Below are 22,412 nucleotides of genomic sequence, written 5' to 3'. Positions count from 1 at the left end.
TACCCTGAACAAGGGGAAGGAACCCACCCCAAGGGCCACACTCCTCAGAAATACCTTGGAACTGAACAAATCCATTCAATTACACTTCCTTTATACTCCGAGATGAAGGGTCCTGTGACCTGTAAAATTCTGGTCAAGTCCTTTTCCCAGTATTTCTGGATACATCTGAAATATCACAATGAGGCTGACTTGGGCATTTAGGAACTTAATTTTCCAGTTTAAATATTTGATACTAAAACAAACAAACAAACAAACAAGTAAATAAACTAATTTTCTACTACTACTACTATTATTATATATTCTTTTTAGATATTTAAATACCCACTGAATCAAGGAGTTTTTCCATCCCACTGTCCTGGTTTTGCTGCTTCTGGCCCCACTGGAAAGAGCTGGTACAAGGTTTTCTGCAAGCACACTTAGAGCACAAAATACAATAATAATAACAATAAATATCCATTCATTAGCATCCATTTGGTTCTGCACTCCAGAGGGAAATGGGGCTGCCTGTGAATTATTATCCTGCCTCTTTCAGGAATATTCCTGGGTGCTTTGCTTAAAATCTGGCAGTGAAATCCCTCCCATGAATTAAATTTTGTGCAAATCACGCCATTAATTCCATTTCTATATAATTTATATGGGATATTCCATTCTACCCTTCACACTGGGTTTTTCAGGAAGGACAGCTCCTCATGGGAACTTCCCAAGCATCCACAGCTTCCCTGCCACTACACCAAAAACACACAGAACCAAGAGAGGGGTAAGAAGCAAATGTGCAAAATTTATTATGTTCTTCAATGAACACAGGGATAGGAAATTTATAAAATTAGGTAGTATCTTCAAAATTTAAAAAAAAAGATATATAAACACCAAGAGTTCCTAGAGAGAACAAACAACAGCAGTCCATGGGATGCTCAAACACAGCTGACTCCAAAGCAGTTTCTTCATAAAAAAATAAGAGACTGAAAAAATAAAGGGCTCTGGAAGACAGTGGAGTCAGCATGGCAAACATGGGATATGAAAACTGAAATGCTACTGCAGCACATCCTGATTGTCCAAGGAAAAGTCTGTTGGCAAAACAGGGAAAGCTCTGAGTGCCAAGCTCAGCCCTCTGCTAAAGGCATCTCCTGAATTCCACCAGGTCCTGCTAACTCCAGAATGAGCTTGGAGAGACCTCAAAGCTCTTCCCAAGCCACCCCTGCCATGGCAGGGACCCCTCCCACTGTGCCAGGCCGCTCCAGCCCCAGGGTCCAACCTGGCCCTGGGCACTGCCAGGGATGGGCAGTGAGACATGGCACAAGCACTGGCAACACTCCTAGACACATCCATGAGGAACCCCATGAGGAACCCCATGAGGAACACCAGGAGGAACCCTGTGAGGAATCCTGTGAGGAACCCCATGAGGAATCTCCTGAGGAACCTCCTGAGAAATCCTGTGAGGAACCTCCTGAGGAACCTCCTGAGGAACCCCGTGAGGAACCTCCTGAGAAATCCTTTGAGGAACCCCATGAGGAACCCTGCAAGGAACCCCATGAGGAACCTCCTGAGGAACCCCAGGCTCCTCACTGCTGCTCCTCTTGCTCCCTTGGCACCTGTAGCTCTGGACCTGTGGCCAAGCAGGGGCTGGCAGTGGCAATGCCACAGGATTGTGGCCAGCGTGGGTTCCTCTGGCTGTGTAAACGCTGTGGGGGTGACCCCACACAGAACTCTGCTGGAGCAGGCAGGGGTGCCCAGCTCACAGCTTCAAGTAGAGAAGAGCCCAGAGCTGCTCCTGGTGCAGGGGGACAGCCCTGGCTGGGGTGGGGACACCGGGGACATTCCCAGCCAGGCCTGAGGAGCTCCCCCAGCAAGGGCAGCCCTGGGAACCCAAACCCAGCAACCCCAAAGGTCACAGTGTCCCCCTTGGGATCCCAAAGGTCACAGTGTCCCCATAGGATCCCAAAGGTCACAGTGTCCCCTCAGCACCCCAGAGGTCACAGTGTCCCCCTGAGGATCCCAAAGGTCACAGTGTCCCCATAGGATCCCAAAGGTCACAGTGTCCCCTCAGCACCCCAGAGGTCACAGTGTCCCCCTGAGGATCCCAAAGGTCACAGTGTCCCCATAGGATCCCAAAGGTCACAGTGTCCCCATAGGATCCCAAAGGTCACAGTGTCCCCTCAGCACCCCAGAGGTCACAGTGTCCCCTCAGGCTGGGCCTTCCATCACAAAGAGGTCTGAAGTGTCTGTGAGTTGACAATCCCATACAGGAGTTGTGATTTCCCAAAGTTACATGATTTCCTCCTCCAGTGTTTCTCTGGATCCCTTGCTCCCAGCAGTGTTGTCGTCGTTGGAATAGTTGCCCGAGTCGCGACTGCTGTGGGAGGAATGTTTGTGGCCTGAGAACACGATGTGAGTGCCCTCCTCTGTGACCATGGCCTCGATCACACAGCAGTGCTCCACGGCCTCCTCTGCTGCAGCTGCCAGGCAGGGGCTGCTCAAGGGCTGGGCTCCAAACCCCTGCGGACAGAAGGACAGGGGGAAGAGATGAACATCCATAAATAATAATTATACACTGATTGAAATAATTAAATACTGATTCTGCTAACCACCACAGTCACACAAATGGGATTGATCAGATACTTTACTGTGAGGGTGGGCAGGCCCTGGCACAGGGTGCCCAGAGCAGCTGGGGCTGCCCCTGCATCCCTGGCAGTGCCCAAGGCCAGGCTGGACACTGGGCACAGTGGGAGGTGTCCCTGCCATGGCAGGGGTGGCACTGGGTGGGCTCTGAGGTCCCTCCAACCCAAACCAGTCTGGGTTCCATGCTCAACTTGAGCCCAATGTGTGGTTTCCCACCCCTAACACACCCTTTGTTCCCCTAGGGTCACCAGCTCAGATTTAGGATGAAGTTTTAGTTCCCAGAACCCCCAAATCCCTGGGGCTGGCACAGCCCTGCCAGGAGCCCATGCAGTGCCAGCTGTGCCCACCTTGTGCCCAGCCCAGAGCACTCAGTGCCACCTCCAGGGCACACCTGCAGGGATGGGCACTGCAAAGCTCCCTGGGCAGCCCCTGCCAAGGCCTGAGCTCCCTTTCCATGGGCAAATTGCTGCTGCTGTCCCAGCTGAGCCTGCCCTGGCCCAGCCTGAGGCCGCTCCCTCTGCTCCTGTCCCTGTTCCCTGGCAGCAGAGCCCAGCCCCACCTCCCAGCTGCATTCACTGAGTCCATCACTGAGGGGTGACTCCCACATTCTATCTCAGCCCTTTTCCTGCTCTCAGTTGTCAACCACCTCAGAATTACAACATTTCAAACATTTCATGGATTAGAGCCTGAGGAGGCCACACAAGAATGAGAAGAAGATCCAGGTACAGAGAGTTCAGGGCACACCTGAGCATTCCCCTTCTCATTCCAGAGCAGGATCCCTGCTAAGCAGCACCTGTGCCAGGCTGGAGACTGGACAATGCTCTGGAGACCTCTGATAAAACCTCTGAAATGAACCCTGGCTGACCCATAACACATAAACATCATTTTCCCACGATATTTAAAGTTCATTTTCCTCCAAAGAAGCTGTGAGGAGTCAGAGCTCACCTCGATGTTCAGGGGGGGCTGGCAGGAGGGGAAGAACACGTATTTGATTTTGTTGTAGGCTTGGTAGAACACAAAAACAAGAGGAGCAGCCACCAGCAGGACAACCAGCAGGGCGCCCAGGAAAATCCCAGCAATGATCAGAGCTAAAGGTGTACCTAAAATTGGGAATAAAAACCATTCAGTCAAGGTACTGAAATTAAAGCAGAGATCCAAATGTGCTGCAGAATTTATGAAATAATTCAACATTTCCACACCATGGAAACATTCCCCAGCACTTCCACAGCCATGGGCACCAGGGAGAAGTGATGCTGTGCCAGTGCCTGAGACAATTTTGCTCGAAGAAGCCACAAAATATTTTCCAATAGAAAATCAGGATCTCCAAGGTGGGAAGAGGCCTCCCAGGTGCTCCAGTCCCTCCATGACCCCAGCACCAGCTGGGGGTGCTCACCTGCACAGGAGAAGCTGCAGGGAGAGCTCCGAGCCCCTGGCAGGGCCTGCAGGGGCTCCAGCAGAGCTGCAGAGGGACTGGGGACAAGGCCTGCAGGGACAGCACCCAGGGAATGGCTGCCAGTGCCAGAGGGCAGGGCTGGGTGGGATCTTGGCAGTGAGGAATTGTTCCCTGGCAGGGTGGGCAGGCCCTGGCACAGGGTGCCCAGAGCAGCTGGGGCTGCCCCTGCATCCCTGGCAGTGCCAAGGGCAGGCTGGGCACTGGGGACAGTGGGAGGTGTCCCTGCCATGGCAGGGGTGGGATGGGATGATCCTCAAGGTCCTTCCCATCCAAACCATTCCATGATTATCTCAACAAACTGAATGGAGTTTGTGATACTGAAATTAACAGGCAGCAGCAGCCACTTTCTAAGTAATGCAAAGGACACAATCAGGTCTTATCATCAAAGAATGGAAGATTTTCACTCTGGGGTATAAAAACATGGGGAAGACAGAGCAGGGTCTGTCTTGAAGGCCCTGCTTGGATTTAAAGAGATTCACTGAGGTAGCAGGATAAGGGGAAGAGGAATGCCTAGGAAAATAGATTCAAATATTTTCTTATTCAGGTAAAAAGTATCATTTGGTTCTTTTTAGGCTTGATAAGACACAGCAGTGAGGACCACAATATAAATGAATCTTGAATGTGAGCCAGGCATTGCTGTTATTACATTTTCTTGGCTTTCAGGCAGTTTGAAGAGTCAGAAATTTTCATATGTTAATAAAATTTTATGTGGCCAATTACCTTCAGCATGATTTGTCCTTGTGTTCTGAGTGAGTGCAATCCTCCCACTCTCCCTGGGCACCAAGATGAGCTTCCAGCCCTAACAAATCTGATTGATCTCCTCAGATAAATCAGCACAGGAGGTTCATTCCCAGAAGGACTAAAACAGTTTCAAGGCTAAAATACCCCTGAAAATGTGGAATTTAGTGATTCCTTGATGTGGGGCTGGGAATTGAAGCTCTGTGCCCAGCCAGGAGTGCTGAGCTCCCAGGGAGGGGGTGCCAACTGCAGCTCAGAGGGTGTGGGTGCATTTCTGCAGGGCTGTGCCCACCTGCAGGGGTGAGGATGCATTGCTGCTGGCTGTAGGCACTGCTCTTGTTGTAGGGCTCAGAGAAGGCCTGCACCTGCACGCAGTACAGCGACGAGGGGGACACGTCAGGCACCGTGGCGATGGTCTGCCTCACCTCCTTCTGCTTCACCTCCTCCTGCAAAAGCAAAGCAGAGAAAAGGGGGGATCAGAGCCCACGGGCAGCACAGGGGCCTCAAACAGCTGAGAGCTGCAGCCTCTGGTGGAGAAGGGATTCTGTGAAACGTCTCACATTGCTGCAGCCCCAAATCTGCAGGGCTGGAGAGACTTTCCAGCTCATGCAGTCCCACTTCCAGGTGCCTCTGGAACATCTCCAGGAACTCCACCACCTCCCTGGGCACCCAGATTCAATAAAGTAAATAAACCACCCCCTTAGCTCCTCAGCAAAACTCAGCAAACACCTCCTGGGCAAGAACCAAGGGCTTCCCCCATTATTCTGAAATGTCCCAATTCCCAGTTTCCAGGAAACTCCTTCCTGCTGGGTTTGCTTCCTTCTCTTCTGCCCCCCTTTTTACCAATTTCTGTGAAATATTTTATCCTAAGAAGCATTTACAGAACATGGAAAGATCCATTAAAATGTGAGCTAAAAGGATGCAGGACTTCAGTGTTTGAGGAGCTTTTTCCATCCCACTGCACACAGACTCATCCATGGAAATGGAGATTTTACCCCATCACTGGGAGATAAAAATCACAGTGATCAGGTTTCTAAGAGACTTACATAAAAATCTCAACCACTGGGTGATAAAAGTCACAGTGATCAGGTTTTTGAGAGAATCTTTCATTAGAAAACCCAATAAACTGATTTTTTAAAGACTCATCTACCACAAATGTGCCTCTTTTGGAAAGGAGCTCCAGGATTTAAGTCAGAATCAATAGAATATTTCATTTTTTCATACTTAAGTCAGAATCAATAGAATTTTCATATTTAAGTCAAAATCAATAGAATATTTCATTAAAAAGCCCAATAAACTGACTTTTTAAAGACTGATATACCACAAATGTGCCTATTTTGGAAAGGAGCTCCAAGATTTAAGTCAGAACCAATTTTCTACTGTTTGTAATTTGTTCACACCTTTGTATCTGAGGAATTCTTCCAGTAGAGGATCCTGTAGGACAAGTCATAATGGTCCCTCATGAATCCATCCTTATCTCCTCCTGGAGGAGAAATAAGGATGTGGAGCAAAGTGTCACTGAGGTCCAGCCTTACACCGGGAGGGCCAATTCCATCTGAAAACAATAAAATAAATACTTGAAGTCCAACTGAAAAAATACAACTAAAAATATCAAATACTGTCAGTGAAATCCATGATAATTTTGAAGAAACACAGAGTTAGAAGTATCATTTCATAATTTTGTTCAGAGTATCAAATCCTGAGAAACATTTGAATTAATTCCACTATACTCTTGTGAAATCCCCCCTCCTGTCAGCTCACAGAGACATTTGGCAGGAGTTGCTGAGCAAGGAGCACTTGAGGAAAGCATTTCCTTACTTGTTCTCAGAGGATCCACCTTGACTTCCCTGGAGAAGCAGGATTTGTTGTGTCCCTCCCTGGCCTGCACCCGCAGGTGGTAAAAGCCAGTGCCGGTGATGATGGAGGAGAAGTTGCACCAGGAGCTGGTGATGCTCTCACACCCAGGGACACTGAGCCACTTGTCTGAGTAATCATCATTGAGATCCTTCAAGTAGCCACTGCAACAGAGAGTTCCAGAGTTGTCACGTCAGCTCCCTGAACTCCTCCAGAAAATCGTATTTGTTTGTGCTGCACTTGGCTCAGTTCGGGGCAAAAAGGCCTCTAGTAATCAAATAAAAATAAAAAAAAAAATCAGCATTTTAATCTGAGACATTTCTGAGTGGAAGAATGAAGATAAAAGGGCCGGGGAACACAAATCAGGGCTTTGAGCAAGGCTCAGCAGAGATGAAATGTGGGGAGGGCAGGTTCTGAAAATCCAAAGGAGAAGTTCTCACGTAGCTCTGTGCAGTCCATTGATTTCTGCCATGCCAAGGAACTCCCAAGGAATGCCAGGGGTCCCTCCTCTTCTCTGAGGTGCTGGCCACAATATTTATGCAGCAGCTGGAGATTGAGATACAGGTTCTTAGAGCTGCTTCCTACTGGGATTTCTGGATGCGATTCAATGGGGTTCTATGGGGTATGATGGGGGTTTTATGGCATTCCTTGTTGTTTGATGCAACATGATTTTTATCTGATTTTCTTCATGTGATACAGTGGCTTTGTGTGTGATAGGATGGGGTTAGATGTGATACAAGGGTTATTTCATGTTACATGAGGGGGTTTTTATGTGACTTGATGGGTTTTTTATGTGACACAATTCTTTATGGGACACACCAGTTTCCTTATGGGACACACCAGTTCTTTTATGGGACACACCATTTTCTTTTATGGGACACACCAGTTTCCTTATGGGACACACCAGTTCTTTTATGGGACACAAGGTGCTACCTTGTGTTTTCTCCCCTATTTGGGTCTGCCCAGAAGAAACCCAAGCTGCTGACAACTGAAACCTCCACCACCTGTATTTTTGCTCACTTCTACTCATCTAATTTCTCCACATTCAAAAAGCCACTAAGCAATTCAAGCCTCCCAGCTTTAAAAATGTCCCTCAGCATTTAGGAGTCCCTTCCATCAGGAGTTTAACACCCCCAAAGCAGCCCAGTCCCTGAAATCCCAGGCTCAGGTGTTACATGGAATTCTTTTAACAGCAGTGAGCTGTATTTTTGCTCACTTTTACTCACCTAATTTCTCCACACTCAAAAAGCCACTAAGCAATTCAAGCTTCCCAGCTTTAAAATGTCCCTCAGCATTCAGGAGAGGAGTTTAACACCCCGAAAAGCAGCCCAGTCCCTGAAATCCCAGGCTCAGGAATTCTTTCACAGCAGTGAGCCATCCATGTTCCCATTAACACACGAAGCCACCAAATATTTCATTTGAACCCCTGGGGAACGGCAGAAATGGGATTTCAGACTGGCAGGGTGGCGTGGCTGAACTCACAGCAGGTACTGCACGTTGTAGGTCACATCCTGACTTTGCTGGCTGCTCCAGAGCAGGTGGAATTCCATGTTCAGAGCCAGGACACTCAGGTTGGTGGCACACAGGAGGTCGTTCACTGCTCAGGGGAAAAGGAAACCCAAAGTTAGCAAAAAACTTCATGGGAATGGGCATTTCCCATGTCAATAATGAAAATATAAAGATTATTCACTTATATTGATTATAAGTGAATAAAATAATAAGATTATTATTTTTAAGTGAAAAAATATAAGATTATTCACTATACAGATTGCAAGTCAGAGGGTGTGATATGCAAAGAATCCCATCAAGCCTTTAATGAAAAAAATCAGTTAAAATCAATTCAGAAAAAAATCAAAGTACACAAATATTGAGAGGAGCAAAAATAAACAGGTTTGGGAATAATATGAGGAGAAAAATATATAAAATACACATCTGTATTTATTGTACATTTTGATTTTTGTTTTAATATTTTATTAAAATATGAATGTGACAACTACTTAATATCTTATAAAATAATTAAAACTTGCATGTATCAGTTATTGTAATATTTTATTAAGATACACATGTACTATTTTAAAAATACATATGTATTCTTTTAACATTTTTAAAATACACAGGTGTGTATTAATTAATGTTTTGGTGTATAAAATAACTTTCATTTGCCATCATTTACTTACATTTTGATGTACCATCAACTCATTATGATGTACCACCCCTGTCCAATCTAATATTTGACTTTCTGCAGTTATTTTTTTTCCTAAAATAAACATCTAAAAGCAACTGCACAGCACAGAGAAGAATTTAATTTTACATTTTACAAGGTGGCAAACTGCCCCCTCAAAGCCTTTCCTCAGCTGCTGTAACAGTCAATTCACCAAGGATTACATAAAACCAGCATTTTTTAAAGCTCAAGTCAACTTTCTGTGCATTCACTGAGTGCCAAGTATCCCAGAGGCTTTTGGGCGTTTTACCTCCTGATTCAGTCACTGATTAAAAAGAAGAGTTTTCCAAAGCACACAAAGAAGTTTTTGTTCCAAATTAATGTCCAAGTTTGCCTCATGGCAAAAACATTCTTGTACTATTAAAACTCTACCCTTGACATATTTTAAGTTGATTGAGAAGGGCAAATATATACAATATATATAATTTTTATACCAAACTGAGGAGGAATTTGGCCCTCCTGCCTATTCCTGCAGCTTCAGAACCCCTGACTGTGTGCCAGTTAAACAGAAGCCACCATTGGCAGGTAAGCTGGTGTCCTGGGTACCTTTCTGGGTGGTTTTCACACAGCTGTGGGGGCTGAACAGGCCTTGCTTGCCCTCGCTGGGGAGATTTGCTTGGACTTTGAAGCAATAGGTGCTGTCCGGGGCAAGGTCGTCAATGGTGTCCACAGGGAAAATCCTTTTGTTCTGGGGCTGGAAGGAACAAACACAAAGAGCCTGTGAGGGGAACTGTGCTTCCCCAGTAACATTTTAAATGATCATTTTGCAAGGTTTCAGCCCATTTGTGTCATACCCCACCTAGAAATGTGGAATAGAGAAAGTAGGAGGGTGTTTGAGCTGCAGAAATCCTAAAGGGAAGTTTGCAGCTTAGCCAGTGACAGACAGGAACATTTTGGGCTCCTTTGCCATGGGAGTGGGGAGGGATTGGGCATGACCAGGAATTCACCCCACAGACACCCCAGAATGCAGCAGGACATTCCCACCCCTGATCACCCAAACACTGCCCCCTCCTCTGCCTTTGGCTTTCACTGACCATACCCAATGGTACTTCTGGGCCTCTTGCTCCTTTGGGGTGTGATCCCCAAATCCCAGAGGTGGGAGGAGCCCCCCAGGATCACCCAGTGCCACCCCAGCCCCACCAGCACCACCCCAATCCCTGTCCCCAAGGCCACATCCAGACTGCTCTGGGACAATGCCAGGGACTCCAAACCTCCCTGGGCAGCTCAGCCCAAGGCCTGACCACTCTGAGAGAGGAATTTTATTCTGATTTCAATCTGAACCTCCCCTGGTGCACCTTGAGGCCATTCCCTCTTGTCCTTTCCTCATTCCTGTGTTTCCCTCTGGCTGTGCCCTCCTGGCAGGGCCTTGTGCAGAGCCACAAGGGCCCCTGAGCCTCCTTTGCTCCAGCCTCAGCCCCTTCCAGCTCCTCAGGGATTCTGCAGCCCCTTCCAGCTCCTCAGGGATTCTGCAGCCCCTTCCCAGCTCCTCAGGGATTCTCCAGCCCCTTCCAGCTCCCTCAGGGATTCTGCAGCCCCTTCCCAGCTCCTCAGGGATTCTGCAGCCCCTTCCAGCTCCTCAGGGATTCTGCAGCCCCTTCCAGCTCCCTCAGGGATTCTGCAGCCCCTTCCCAGCTCCCTCAGCATTTCTCCAGCCCCTCAAGGTCCTTTCTGAAGTGATGAATTTGATCTGATCTCCCAAAAGAACACACACAGATTGCCCTTTGATCCCTGCCCTAATTTAGATGGCTCTCACTTCCCTAAAAAAGATTAAAAAGGAAGAGTTTCTCCCCAGCTCCTCACAGGAGAGCTCTGGGTGCTCTGCAGGACACACATGCTGCCTTGGAAACCAGCTCCCAATGGCAACACCTCAAAAAAGTCCCTGGATCAGGGCAACCCCAATAAAACAATCCTATGGTAAGAACAAAATCATCCCACCAGGAAAAAAACCACCTGCCCCAACTTTCAAACACACAGAGCAGTTACACAGTGACAGAAGCAAACAATTCCATTTCAGAGCACGAATTAAAGTCCATCTCTGGCAGTTCTGGTAAGGTTAAGTAACAAAAAGAAGTGCTCATACCTGAGCATGTGAGGAGTTTTCCCAGAAGACCAGGTTATATTTAAAAGTCAGGTCATTGATCCACATTTTTTTCCTCTGATTTGCTTCTGGAGGAGAAACCATAACTTTTACTACTCCATTTGTGGACTGCAATTCCAGTCCTGGTGGACCAATCTGAGCTGCAAATATGGAAAGAAAAAAGAAGCATTAAACATTTCTACTTTGAGAAAATACACCCCAAAAGTGGTTTAAATAATAAACTTAAAATACCTGCCTATGCTATCTTATCTTTAATTCTTTTGAATAATCACCTACAGGATCTTAAGTTTTCATTGACTCAGGCAGTTTCCAAAAGAAATTTAACCTAACAACCAACTACCATCACCAGCTTCTAAAAGCAGTTAATATTAAATATTACCAGCAAACGTTTTCCAAAAAATCAGAATAAATTATTCTAAAACCTGCAAGGCAAGGGATTTAGCTCAGTCCAATAAATCCAGCTTCAGAGAAAGGATTCAGTACCATGGAACTGCTGAAGAGCCAAACTTCCCAAAAATGGGGTTCTTGGGGAAAGCTGGTCTATGGAAGGTGTCCCTGCCCATGGTGGGATGGGATGGGTTTTAAGGTCTCTCCCAATCCAGACCAGTCTGGGATTCTACAAAAATCTACTGTCAAAAAGGACTGTTCCAATAAATAATCTGGGAAAACACGCAGTGACAGGAAATTCAGTCAGGAAACCAGCACCACCTGGAATAGTCTTCCCTTTCCAGAAAAGAGAGAATTGCAGCATTGCATGACCTGCAGATGCCTGATCTCATGTTCCTGTTGGGAAACTCCCCCTGTCCTGCTGTTACCAGCAGTGGAAACCACACGTGGTTTTTCCACAATCCCTCATTCCTGACTGCTTTGGGTGGGGAGGGACCTTAAATCCCATCCCATCCCACCCCTGCCATGGCAGGGACACCTCCCACTGTCCCCAGTGCCCAGCCTGGCCTTGGGCACTGCCAGGGATGCAGGGGCAGCCCCAGCTGCTCTGGGCACCCTGTGCCAGGGCCTGCCCACCCTGCCAGGGAACAATTCCTCATTGCCAAGATCCCACCCAGCCCTGCCCTCTGGCACTGGCAGCCATTCCCTGGGTGCTGTCCCTGCAGGCCTTGTCCCCAGTCCCTCTGCAGCTCTGCTGGAGCCCCTGCAGGCCCTGCCAGGGGCTCGGAGCTCTCCCTGCAGCTTCTCCTCTCCAGGTGAGCACCCCCAGCTCTCCCAGCCTGGCTCCAGCCCCTCTGGGCTCTCTGCAGCAGCTCCAGGTGCTCCTGCTGCTGGATCTGGATCTCAGGGGTGCCACCTGCCAGGACAGAGGATCAGACTCCTCCCAAGGTGCTAAAGGAAGCAAAGTGTCCCTGCAAACCCTGAGCTCGTACCGACTTGTTCTGGCACCATCTCCAGGACCTGGGACCATGGGGACACCAGCGGCCCAGCCTGGGCCCTCACACGCACGTAGTGGGCATCGTAGTACTCTGAGATGGCCGAGGAGAAGTCACAGCTCGTGCCAGCCACAGCCTGGCACCCTGGCAGCTCCTGCCAGCCCGTGGGCTCCAGCTCCGGCCTGCGGGACAGAGAACAGCCTGGATTAAACAATGCCTCCAGGAGAAACACCCCAGATAAACAATACCCCAGGAGAAAGAACAGCCCCAGATAAACAATACCCCAGGAGAAACACCCCAGATAAACAATACCACAGGAGAAACAACAGCCCCAGATAAACAATACCCCAGGAGAAACACCCCAGATAAACAATACCCCAGGAGAAACACCCCAGAAAAACAATACCCCAGGATAAACAACAGCCCCAGGAGAAACACCCCAGATAAACAATACCCCAGGAGAAACAATACCCCAGGAGAAACAACAGCCCCAGGAGAAACACCCCAGATAAACAATACCCCAGGAGAAACACCCCAGATAAACAATACCACAGGAGAAACAACAGCCCCAGATAAACAATACCCCAGGAGAAACACCCCAGATAAACAATACCCCAGGAGAAACACCCCAGAAAAACAATACCCCAGGATAAACAGTACCCCAGGATAAACAACAGCCCCAGGAGAAACACCCCAGATAAACAATACCCCAGGAGAAACAACAGCCCCAGGAGAAACACCCCAGATAAACAATACCCCAGGAGAAACAACAGCCCCAGGAGAAACACCCCAGATAAACAATACCCCAGGAGAAACAATACCCCAGGAGAAACACCCCAGATAAACAATACCACAGGAGAAACAACAGCCTCAGGATAACCAACAGCCCCAGGACAAACACCCCAAATAAACAATACCCCAAGAGAAACACCCCAGATAAACAATACTGCAGGAGAAACAACAGCCCCAGGATAAACAACACCCTGAGAGAAACAGCCCAGATTAAACAATAGCCCCAGGATAAACACCCCCAGGATAAACAACAGCTCCAGGAGAAACACCCTGGAATAAAAAACAGCCCAGTATAAACAACACCCCCAGGACAAAGAGCCTGGGATAAAGAATACCTCCAGGAGAAACAAGAGCCTGGGATAAACAGCCCAGAATAAACAACAGCCCAGAATAAACAACAGCCCAGAATAAACAACACCCCCAGGACAATCAGCCTGGGGTCACCAGCCTGTGACACACAAGGCTCACTCCCTAGGATTGTGACAAGTTGAATAAGGGGCGGCAGGGACAGTTCCAGCTCTGGGCTGCCTGGCAATGCCAGAAGCACACACTGACTGCAACAGCTCTCAGGTACCTGCTCAGGGCACGGCTCAAATGCATTTTCATGGTGATTGTACATATTCAACCTTCCCTGCAGTTCACATGCTCCAGGAATTCTTTATCTTAGCTTGACCCATGATTTCATCTTCTCAGAGCACAATGCACATGGGATTTTGAGAGTTTTGTATCTTATTTCCTCACAGATGGCATTTTCAGAGTTTGGTATTTTATTTACAAACAGGATTTTGAGAGTTTTGTATTTTATTTCCTCACAGATGGGATTTTGAGAGTTTTGTATGTTATTTCCTCACAGATGGGATTTTGAGAGTTTTGTATGTTATTTCCTCACACATAGGATTTTGAGAGTTTTATATTTTATTTCCTCACACATAGGATTTTGAGAGTTTTGTATTTTATTTCCTCACAAGGCCCCCTGGTCTGTGGTTTGACAGCTATTGATAGCCCAAGGAGCAGTGGTAGACTTTTCTTTGCTCTTTTGGTGCTATTTGCCTGGTTTTTCCAATGTTTTCTTACCACACAGAATTCTAGCCAGTTTTACAAGTAATTTCAATCAATATTAGCTATTTCACTATTGAATAGATATTTCACTATTGTCAGTTAGTTACAAAAATAAAGGCATTAGTTATTATTTCACAACTACAATCATTATTTTATTAATTTAATTTTTATTTTAATTTTAACATCATCACTATTAATATATTAATACAAAATAATAAGTTCTTATATTCATTACTATTATTATTGTCATTATTATTATTTTTTCACTACTACAATTACTTCTGCAGAAGTTAATGTTATAATACACAGTGCACAATATTTTGCAAAAGCCCAAACTATAATATATATTTATCACACTAAGATATACAATCCACACGGGGATTAGAGTATTAACTATAAAAGGCTGACAAATTATACTGTATCAAAAGCAGTTAAAAAGAGATTACAAACTGTACTCCATCAAGATAATTTACAAAAGCCAATAATAACAAAATACAATAACTACATAGTTATTTATAAAACATCCCAGGATAAAGAGCCTGGGATAAATCCAACCCACCACCAGTGAAATTATTCTTATTTTCTTCTTAACTTTAATAAACATCACCCCTTTTCATGCTGCTTTATCAGCAGTGCAATCAGTGTTATCTCCTTATAAATTATCCTACAAGTGCCAGAACACAGAATTACATCCTCAGGATTATTCCATTCCCTAGCCTGGCAAAGATTTTATAATTGATGGGAAGGAATTTTAAAGTCTTGACAAAAGTGGTTACAGGAGCATAAAACCAGCAGAACTCCACTAATGATAACATGAGCCAGGAATGGAAATAAAGGGAAAATAAAAAATACAGAGGGGAAAAGTGGAGCTCAGTAATAATCAGCTTTTCAGCAGCTCTATTTTAATCAACACACATCCACACCTCAGTGAAAAAAGAGATTTATAGAGACATTTAAAATGTCCTGGGCAAAAAAAGGAGACACAGACTTGAAGCAGTAATTGTTTATCCTCAACTCCTACCTTGTCTTTCAGAACAGTCTGATATTCTTTAAAATAGATTTATTTCCAAAGCAGCTGTTCTTATCTACATATTGGAAAATAAGAGCTATTTTTTTAAAATCCAAAATCCCAGAATGGTTTGGGTTGGGAGGGACCTTAAAGCCCATCCTGTTCCACCCCTGCCATGGGCAGGGAACCTTCCACAACCCCAGATTGCTCAGAACTTCACCAAATTTATCTCAGAAATGTTTTTCAGTATTTAGTTGTAGGAAAGTGCCACAAAATGCCTGTGTTAATATGTGCAAAAGAACTGGGACATGGAACAACTGATGGAAACCAAGGAAATATTTAAGAACAAACCTTAAACTGTTTTGTCTGGGCATTAAACTTGCAGCTGAGAAATATGGGTTAATGAACTCTGAGAAATTAGTTGAAAATTATACTGAAAATTCCCTCAAATCCTCTGTGTGTGGCCACAGCTACAGAAACCAAACAAACCAGATTAAATTTAGGAAGGACATTGAGACTCTTGAGTGCATCCAGAGGGGCCAACGAGGCTGGAGAGGGAACACAAACCCTGTGAGGAAGCCCTGAGGGAGCTGGGGGTGCTCGGCCTGGAGAAAAGGAGACTCAGGGCTGCCCCCATCGCTCTCACAGCTCCTGAAAGGGGCCTGTGCTCACCTGGGGCTGGGCTCTGTCTGCAGCAGCACTGACACATCCAGAGCACACGGCCTCGAGCTGCACCAAGGGAAATACAGGCTGGAGAGCAGGGAAAAGGTTTTTCCAGCCAGGGTGAGAATGTTCTGGAATGGCTGCCCGGGGAGGGGGTGGAGTCCCCATGCCTGGGTGTGTTTAACAAAGCCTGGATGTGGCACTGGGGGCCAGGGTTCAGTTGGGGCTGGGCTGGACTCGATGGTCTTGAAGGTCTCTCCCAACCCAGGGATTCTGGGATTCTGTAAATAAACCTAAATGCCACTTCCAAGTGTGCCCACAGATCTCCTGCTGGAACCCTGCTGGTGGTTCAGCATTAGCAGCAAGCTCTGTGTCATAAATAACCTGATTTATAAATACCCTGCCAGCAGTGAGACAAACCTGGGCCAGCAGCAGCAGCCAGGGATGGCTGCAGGGATGGCACTGACCACTGGAACTGGGCTGGGAATGTCACCCTGGGGTCACTCCCCCTGTAACCCAGTGCCAGGGATGGCACTGACCACTGGAACTGGGCTGGGAATGTCACCTGGGGTCATTCCCTGCGTAACCCCAGTGCCAGGAGCAGCCAGGGATGGCACTCACCACTGGAACTGTGCTGGGAATGTCACCCTGGGCTCAGTGCCCCCTGTACTCCAGTGCCAGGGATGGCACTGACCACTGGAACTGGGCTGGGAATGTCACCCTGGGGTCACTGCCCCTGTACCCCAGTGCCAGGAGCAGCCAGGGATGGCACTCACCACTGGAACTGGGCAGAGAATGTCACCCCAGGCTCACTGCCCCTGTACCCCAGTGCCAGGGATGGCTGCAGGGATGGCACTCACCACTGGAACTGGGCAGAGAATGTCACCCTGGGGTCACTGCCCCTGTACCCCAGTGCCAGGGATGGCTGCAGGGATGGCACTGACCACTGGAACTGGGCTGGGAATGTCACCCTGGGGTCACTCCCCCTGTAACCCAGTGCCAGGGATGGCACTGACCACTGGAACTGGGCTGGGAATGTCACCTGGGGTCATTCCCTGCGTAACCCCAGTGCCAGGAGCAGCCAGGGATGGCACTCACCACTGGAACTGTGCTGGGAATGTCACCCTGGGCTCAGTGCCCCCTGTACTCCAGTGCCAGGGATGGCTGCAGGGATGGCACTCACCACTGGAACTGGGCAGAGAATGTCACCTGGGGTCACTGCCCCTGTACCCCAGTGCCAGGGATGGCTGCAGGGATGGCACTCACCACTGGAACTGGGCAGAGAATGTCACCCCAGGCTCACTGCCCCTGTACCCCAGTGCCAGGGATGGCTGCAGGGATGGCACTCACCACTGGAACTGGGCAGAGAATGTCACCCTGGGGTCACTGCCCCTGTACCCCAGTGCCAGGGATGGCTGCAGGGATGGCACTCGCCACTGGAACTGTGCTGGGAATGTCACCTGGGGTCACTGCCCCTGTACCCCAGTGCCAGGGATGGCTGCAGGGATGGCACTCACCACTGGAACTGGGCAGAGAATGTCACCCCAGGCTCACTGCCCCTGTACCCCAGTGCCAGGGATGGCTGCAGGGATGGCACTCACCACTGGAACTGGGCAGAGAATGTCACCCCAGGCTCACTGCCCCTGTACCCCAGTGCCAGGAGCAGCCAGGGATGGCACTCACCACTGGAACTGGGCAGAGAATGTCACCCTGGGGTCACTGCCCCTGTACCCCAGTGCCAGGGATGGCTGCAGGGATGGCACTCACCACTGGAACTGGGCAGAGAATGTCACCCCAGGCTCACTGCCCCTGTAGTCCCAGCTCAGGGTGAAGTTGGTGTTCACCACGTGCACCTGCACGTTCTCTGGGCTCGGCAGGCTGCTCTGCCCTAGGAGAAACCAGCAAGCACAGAAATCAAATGTTACAATCAGAAGAAAAGAAAATATAGAGATAAAATGAAAACAAAATGTTAAAATAAAATATTACAATAAAAAGCAAATAAAATATTAATATAAAAATTAAGATTAAATATTACCATAAAAAGAAATTAAAATATTACAGTAAAATTAAAATAAAATGTTAAACCAAAATATAATAAAAACCAAATAAATTATTAGGATACAATGAAGATAAAATATTACAAGAAAAAGCAAAGAAAATATTAAGATAAAATTAAAATAAAGTTAAAAATAAAAGGAAGTATTACAATAAAAAGCAAATAAAATATTAGGATAAAATTGAAGTAAAATATTACAATAACATAAAATCAAAAATAAATAAATAAATAGTGATTAAAATAAATACAATAAAATAAAGTAAAATGAAAATGAAATAAATAAATAAAATAAAAAGTAAAAAGCAAAAAATAAAATAGATATAGAATTAAAATAGAAAACAATAAAAATGAGTTAAAATAAGAAAGACACAAAATAAGTAAAATACAATAAAATATTAAAATAAAAAATTAGTAATAATAAAAATTAAAACAAAGTACAATCAAATTTAAATATAATGAAATAAAATAAATAAAAATTAAAATTAATTAAAAAAAATTAAAAACTAAACTAAACTAAAATACACCTCTTAGCTTTGACATCCTATTTTATCTGGTTCTATTTTATCTGAAGCCATTTATTAATGACTTCCCAACGGTCACAATTTCTGAGCCACATCTGAAATTGCCGATTGGCATCAGTCTGATGTTTGATGGTGTGAGGAGCAAACCAGAGCCAAGAAATCCCATTTCAGCTGGGCACTCCCAGGGCACCGATGGCTTCTCCTGAGCCTGACTTTGGGACAGGCTCTGCATTACAAACCCAATTTATTTTCTACACAAGGTCCTGCCTACAAAGGGAATGTGTGGAAAAGCGGAATGACCAAATTCTACAAAATCCTTTTGGAGAATTAGGTTGCACCCACATGATTTTGGGAAATAACTCCTGAAAGCAGAAAAACACGAAAGCCAAATAGTTCAATAAACCCTCGTGGCTCCCACCACAGAATTTATTCCCACAAGGCAGGGGTTTGTTGCTGTTCTGACAGAGCAGGACAAACCCAGAGAATGCCAAAGGACGTTTGCTCAGAAAATAAGAAAACAAAGGAAAAACCAGATTTTCCCCCAGATATTTATCCAACAGAGGGTTACAATTCAGCCAAAACCCTCTGTGACAACAAGGGCCCCACAGACTCCAACTGATAAAAACACTACTACATCCCAATGATCAGAGTACTTTTGTTTGCCTTGGGTAGGAATTCAAATATTTAGTGCATCCCATCTTTTCAAATCCTTCATTTACAGAGCATGAGGCTTTCCAGAACTCCCTGTTAGACCTCAGGGGGCCAGATGGCAAAAAGGAGGAAGATCCTGTTGGTATCCATGTTCTGAGCAGAGACTTTCTGTGTTTTAACCCAGCCTGAGTTTTGTGCAGCTGGGAAATACCCCAGGAAAGTCATTTTCAACACAGCTCCCAACCAAGAGAAAGCTGAATGGCTGAAGCAATTCCTGAAGTTTTCCTTTTAAGCCAAATTTCAGCTTCCTGAAGGAATTTCATCGTTCTCTTTTGTATTCATTCCAAACGTTTCAGCTTGCTTGAAGCAGTGTAAAAAAAATCACAATAAACTGGCTGAGACTAATTAGTGGAGGTCTAATTTATGAGACGTGACCTAATCTTTTCCTTCTAACCAGCACTGCTGTGCCCTGATACTTTTGGGGTTTCTAAAAACACCCAACAAAACAATGCTGTGTAATTTATGGGCAGAAGTTTGTGGATTTTTCTCTGATATTTTAACCCTCCTATCTTTGCCTGCACATTTTCCCGTTCAACACCACTGTAACGTTTCCTGGAGTACTGATCCAGTTTCTCCCAACAGACAGGAATATGTGATCCACCTTTTCAGGTATTTCCCTATTTCTAATGAGTTTTGCGCCTGCTTCCCTAAATTAATTCCACAAATCATTAATTTCCCAATGAACACTATGCAGGAAGGAAGGAGCAAACTCAGTGACGTTTAATCAGCAGGGAAATTTTGTGATTTAGGTAGAAACTTGATACGCAAAAAAAACCCCAAAAATCAACACTTCTTCCTGGCTTATTTTATTAATGATTTAAAGCCAGACACTTAAAACTAATTCCTGTTTGTCCACTTGAGCACGATGACACTTTGGTTCTGAGAAACCATTATAAGGGATTAGACTTGTGTGGAAAGAAGAGATGAAAAACCAGAAATGCTTTTAGCACATCTGCCCATCTCTTTCCCCTGTCAAATTCAACCAAACCAAACCAACCCAAACTGTTCCAACACACAAAAATTACTGCTTCGCCCAGGAGATGTTCAGCAACGTCGACAGCTGAAAATAATGATGATTATATAACAAAATCTATTCAGCGACAGAAGAAAGCAAGAAATGGCAACAGAGCAAAGCCCAGAGTCAGGGGAAATCCCTGAGCAGCACATGATGCTCGATGCTTACGACATCCCTGGGTGCAGGAGCCAGCGGAAAATTTCAGTCAACATTTCAACAGGAGGAGGAAGAGGAGGCCCCTTAGATGTGACACCAGGAAAGGCTCTGAAGGACCCTGATGTGCAAAGAACCCCAGAGCCAGAGCTTCACGCTGGAGCAGCAGCACAGGGAGCAGCTGGGCTTGGCGCAGGGGAAGGCAGAGGTCACTGAGGCACAGCTATTGGAATTCCAGAGTGAGAATCAGCCCCTGGGTGGGATCTCAGAGCCCACCCAGCCCCAGTGCCCAGCCTGGCCTTGGGCACTGCCAGGGATGCAGGGGCAGCCCCAGCTGCTCTGGGCACCCTGTGCCAGGGCCTGCCCACCCTGCCAGGGAACAATTCCTCATTGCCAAGATCCCACCCAGCCCTGCCCTCTGGCAGTCTAAAACCATTGTGCCATGTCCTGTCACTCTCTGCCTGTACAAGCAGTCCCTCTGCCCTCTTTTGTAATGCTTCGCAATCCTTCCTCTTCCAGCAACAAGTTTTGGGCAATAGTTTGTTTTTTGCTGTGTAAGGACAAAAGACAAGGCACAAGCTCCCTCCCCCTGAGCCAAAACCCCCATCCTGCCATTCCACCTCTCATTTCCTCCTTTATCCTTTAGGCTCTGCCAGACTGTGACTTCAAGCCGAACAACGGGAATCCAAAGGTGTTTCACCCACAGCGGCTGCAGCCGCTGCAATTCACCGGGAACGGCTGGAACCGGTGTGGAGGAGAGGGACAGTCCTCAGGGGAATGGGGACAGGAGCCAGGGAATGGCTCCCAGGGCTGGATGGGATCTTGGCGATGAGGAATTGTTCCCTGGCAGGGTGGGCAGGCCCTGGCACAGGGTGCCCAGAGCAGCTGGGGCTGCCCCTGCATCCCTGGCAGTGCCCAAGGCCAGGCTGGGCACTGGGGCTGGAGCAGCCTGGGACAATGGATGGGGTCCCTGCCATGGCAGGGGTGGCACTGGGTGGGATCTGTGGTCCTTCCCAACCTATACCCAGCTGGGATTCCATGATAATGCAAACACGACACATCCTCACCGACACCGTTATTCCGCCCCGCATCCCCGCAGAGCTCCGGGACCGCAGCGGGACCCGCGCCCCGCTCCCCTCTCGGCCCCAGGGAGGGGAACCCGCACCGGCCCCGCTCCCTGAGGGCCCCGGACCCACCTGCGCAGGGCAGCGGCACCAGCAGCAGGGGCAGCACGGCCGCCAGCCAGAGTCCGCCCGGCACCCACAGCCGCCGCCGCTCCGCCGTCCATCTACCCCACGGCTCCGCCGTCCATCCATCCCCGGGCTCCTCCGTCCATCCCTCCCCGGGCTCCGCCGCCCCTCCAGCCCCCGGTCCCGCCATCCAGGGCAGCGCTGCCGGAAGCGCCGGCGGCGGCGCCTGCGCGGAGCGGCCCGGCCGCTGTGAGGGCGGCGGAGGTTGTGTGAGGGAAGTCAGGGCCGTGAGGGGCGGTCTGGGCTGTGCGAGGGCGGTGTCGGAGCTTGGTCTGGGCAGTGTGAGGGGCGGTCACCGCTGCGAGGGGCGGTCGAGGTTGTGTGAGGGAAGTCAGGGCCGTGAGGGGCGGTCTGGGCTGTGCGAGGGCGGTGTCGGAGCTTGGTCTGGGCAGTGTGAGGGCGGTATCGGGGCTGTGTGTGGGCGGTCGGGGCTGTGAGGGGCATCAGGGCTGTCTGAGGGCGGTATCGGAGCTGTGTCAGTGCGGTGTCGGGGCTGTGTGAGGGCTGTGTTACTGCAGTGTCGGGGCTGTGCCGGGGCTGTGTGAGGGCGGTATCGGCACCATGTCAGGGCAGTGTCGGGGCTGTGTCAGGGCAGTGTCGGGGCTGTGTGAGGGCGATATCGGAGCTGTGTCAGTGCGGTGTGAGGGCAGTATGAGGGCTGTGTTAGGGCTGTGTCGCGGCAGTGTCAGGGCTGTGTCGGGTTGGTGTCGGGGCTGTGTGAAGGCGCTCTGAGGGCGCTCAGGGCGCTCTGAGGGCGATGTCGGGACCCCCCGAAGCTCGCGGTGCCGCCCCAGGCCCTGGCCGGTGTCACAAAGTGACAG

At 47.9% G+C, this 22,412-nt stretch overlaps 2 protein-coding genes across 4 annotated transcripts in view; both read right to left on the bottom strand.

The window, feature by feature from the left end:
• The window catches only part of CRYZL1 (crystallin zeta like 1), a 286,566-nt gene that overhangs the window by 194,724 nt on the left and 69,430 nt on the right, over nucleotides 1-22,412 (bottom strand). The gene's annotated exons all lie outside the window — the stretch shown is intronic.
• IFNAR1 (interferon alpha and beta receptor subunit 1) lies at nucleotides 1,382-21,721 on the bottom strand. Of its 3 annotated transcripts, XR_008484174.1 has the most exons (12): nucleotides 21,538-21,721; nucleotides 17,653-17,773; nucleotides 12,360-12,544; nucleotides 10,963-11,120; nucleotides 9,429-9,576; nucleotides 8,144-8,258; nucleotides 6,626-6,825; nucleotides 6,208-6,362; nucleotides 5,100-5,253; nucleotides 3,562-3,716; nucleotides 1,550-2,493; nucleotides 1,382-1,405 (listed from the first exon to the last, which is right to left on the bottom strand). XR_008484174.1 is itself a non-coding variant. In XM_054293769.1 (11 exons), the coding sequence occupies exons 1-11, from the start codon at nucleotides 21,719-21,721 to the stop codon at nucleotides 2,263-2,265; spliced, it is 1,806 nt and encodes a 601-aa protein (XP_054149744.1). In that variant the 3' UTR covers nucleotides 1,539-2,262. The 3 variants fall into 3 exon arrangements, 2 of the variants coding, with proteins under 2 accessions (XP_054149744.1, XP_054149745.1); XM_054293769.1 differs by lacking the exon at nucleotides 1,382-1,405 and having other exon boundaries at nucleotides 1,539-2,493; XM_054293770.1 differs by lacking the exons at nucleotides 1,382-1,405; nucleotides 17,653-17,773; nucleotides 21,538-21,721 and adding an exon at nucleotides 16,353-16,359 and having other exon boundaries at nucleotides 1,539-2,493.

The sequence above is a fragment of the Melozone crissalis genome, unplaced genomic scaffold (genome assembly GCF_028551555.1).
Source record: "Melozone crissalis strain CALT ecotype California unplaced genomic scaffold, PUWL_Pcris_2 ptg000187l_1, whole genome shotgun sequence".
NCBI lineage: Eukaryota > Metazoa > Chordata > Aves > Passeriformes > Passerellidae > Melozone > Melozone crissalis.
This window is presented reverse-complemented; position numbering and strand designations above follow the sequence as displayed.

Coding starts and splice junctions, on each gene's coding strand:
- IFNAR1 (XM_054293769.1), bottom strand. CDS start 21,721: ATGGCGGGACCGGGGGCTGGAGGGGCGGCGGAGCCCGGGGAGGGATGG. Junction 12,545..17,652: donor TTCTCTGCCCAGTTCCAGTG/GTGAGTGCCATC, acceptor TCTGTCCCGCAG/GCCGGAGCTGGAGCCCACGG. Junction 8,259..9,428: donor TGTGAAAACCACCCAGAAAG/GTACCCAGGACA, acceptor TCCCCTGAGCAG/TGAACGACCTCCTGTGTGCC.